The following is a 2,202-nucleotide window of genomic DNA, read 5'->3' as shown; positions in this document are numbered from 1 at the left end:
GGGGTGTCCATCAGGGGTGATGGAGGGGGGTGTCAAGCAGGGATACTGGGGGTCCCTCAGAGGTTATGGGAGGGGCCACCCAGGGGTGATGACTGGGAGTGGGTCACCCAGGGATCCTGGGGGTTCCTTCAAGAGGGCTGGGGGTGTCATGCAGGGGTGCTTGGGGTCACCCAGAGGCGCTGGTGGGGGTCCCTCAGGGGTCCTGGGGTGTCCCCCCGGGTGCTGGGGGTCCCTGACCTGCGGGGCTCCAGCGAGGGCAGAGCGATGACCCTCTCGAAGCTCATAACGAAGTTCTCCAGCCACTGCTGCAGGTACGACACGTCCTTCTGCGGGGGAGGGAGGGGCTGCAGCCACCAGCCAATCACAGACCACCCTGAGCCCCACCCCGGCCAATCACAGACCACCCCGAGCCCCGCCCTGCATCCATCAGCCAATCAGCAGCCAGAGAAATCAAGCCACGCCCCCCTCAGGAGCAGTTGGCCAATAGGGGCCGGGGCATGACCACACCCCTGGGAGCCACTGACCAATCAGAGCCCAGAGCAGCACAACCTGTGGACTCACTGACCAATCAGCATCCAGAGCCACACAACCTGTGGGAGCTTGCTGACCAATCAGCACAACCTGTGGGAACTTGTTGACCAATCAGGTGCCAGAGCGGCAAAACCTGTAGAGCTCCTGACCAATCAGAACCCAGAGCCGCACAACCTGTGCAGATGCTGAACCAATCAGAACCCAGAGTAAGAACAACCTGTGGACTCGCTGACCAATCAGTGCCAGAGCAGCACAACCTGTGGAGCTCTTGACCAATCAGCATTGAGAGCAGCACAACCTGTGGGAACTTGCTGGCCAATGAGCATGAGCTGTGGAGCCACCAGCCAATCAGAACCCAGAGCAGCAAAACCTGTGGACTCGTTGACCAATCAGCTCACAGAGCACCTGCCCCCTAAATTCAGCACCAGCCAATCAGGGCAGAGCTTCCCCCCCCCAACACCACCCGTGGTTGTGCAACAAATGGTGCCAGTGGTGACATCGGTGACACCCCGGGCTGGGCACCCCCACCCAGAGCACCCTGGGGTCACCACGGCCCTGAGCATCCCAGTGGGGCACCTTGGGGTCACTTACATCCCCAAAAACCCCAAAGCAGCACCTTGGGGTCACTCACGTCCCCGAACACCCCAAGGTGGCCCCGTCAGCACCTGAGCACCCCAGCACATCAACCTGGGGTGACCCTCAGCCCTGAGCACCCCAAGGTGACACCACGGGGTCACCCCCGGCCTTGTGCATCCCCGTGTGGCGCCTTGGGGTCACTCATGTCTCCAGGAACCCCAAAGCAGCACCTTGGGGTCACTCACAGCCCTGAGCACCTCAGGACATCAACTTGAGGTCACCCATGTCCCTGAGCCCCCTGAAGCAGCATCTTGGGGTCACTCATGTCTCTGAACATCCCAGTATGACACCTTGGGGTCACCCATGTCCCTGAGCACCCCAATGTGACACCTTGGGGTCACCCATGTCCCTGAGTCCCCCAAAGCAGCATCTTGGGGTCACTCATGTCTCTGAGCATCCCAATATGACACCTTGGGGTCACTCATGTCCCTGAGCACCCCCCGTGACACCTTGGGGTCCCCCACGCAGCACCCTGGGGTGTCCCCACTCGGCAGGGACCGTCCCCCCTCGGGGACATCCCTCTTCCCACTCGGACCAGCCCCCCCGGCCCCCCCCCCCCCCGGCCCCCCCCCCCCCCCCCCCCGAGCGCCGCATCCCTCGGGATGATCCCGGTACCTGCCCCCGGGGGTTCCCGGTGCCCTCCATGCCCCGGGCGCTGCCGCAGCCGCGCCGGCACGGCCGGAACAGGGCCGGGGGAGGGGCTTGGGGTGTTATTGTAGGGCCCCCCCCCGTTTTGTCGCCGCTGCCGCTTGTGCAAAGCCACCAAAAATACAAAAAAAAAAAAAAGCCCCAGAGCGTCAGGAAGTGCCAAGTCACCCGCGGCCCCAACGGCGCTTCCTCCGCCCGCTCCGGGGGCACCGGGAACCGGGGGGACACGGGGGGGACACCGGGGGACAAAGGAGGGACAGGGGGGGACCCCCAGTGCCCCCCCCCGGGCCGTGCCCCGGGCCCCGCTGCGGCCGCGAGGGGCGACGGCACCGGCACAGGGTGGTTTATCCCGGTATTCCCTGGGAATAGAACCCCAATCCCGCCCTC

At 64.4% G+C, this 2,202-nt stretch overlaps 1 protein-coding gene across 1 annotated transcript in view; it reads right to left on the bottom strand.

Moving 5' to 3' along the window:
* The window catches only part of NBEAL2 (neurobeachin like 2), a 33,746-nt gene that overhangs the window by 27,213 nt on the left and 4,331 nt on the right, over positions 1-2,202 (bottom strand). The window contains exon 2 of the mRNA XM_027704874.1: positions 238-326. Coding sequence (XP_027560675.1) covers positions 238-326 — 89 coding nt within the window. The remainder of the gene's footprint in view (positions 1-237; positions 327-2,202) is intronic.

Source organism: Neopelma chrysocephalum, unplaced genomic scaffold (assembly GCF_003984885.1).
Source record: "Neopelma chrysocephalum unplaced genomic scaffold, ASM398488v2 Primary Assembly neopelma1_295, whole genome shotgun sequence".
NCBI classification, from domain to species: Eukaryota; Metazoa; Chordata; class Aves; order Passeriformes; family Pipridae; genus Neopelma; species Neopelma chrysocephalum.
Note: the sequence above shows the minus strand (reverse complement) of the source record. Positions and strands in the feature narration are given on the sequence as shown.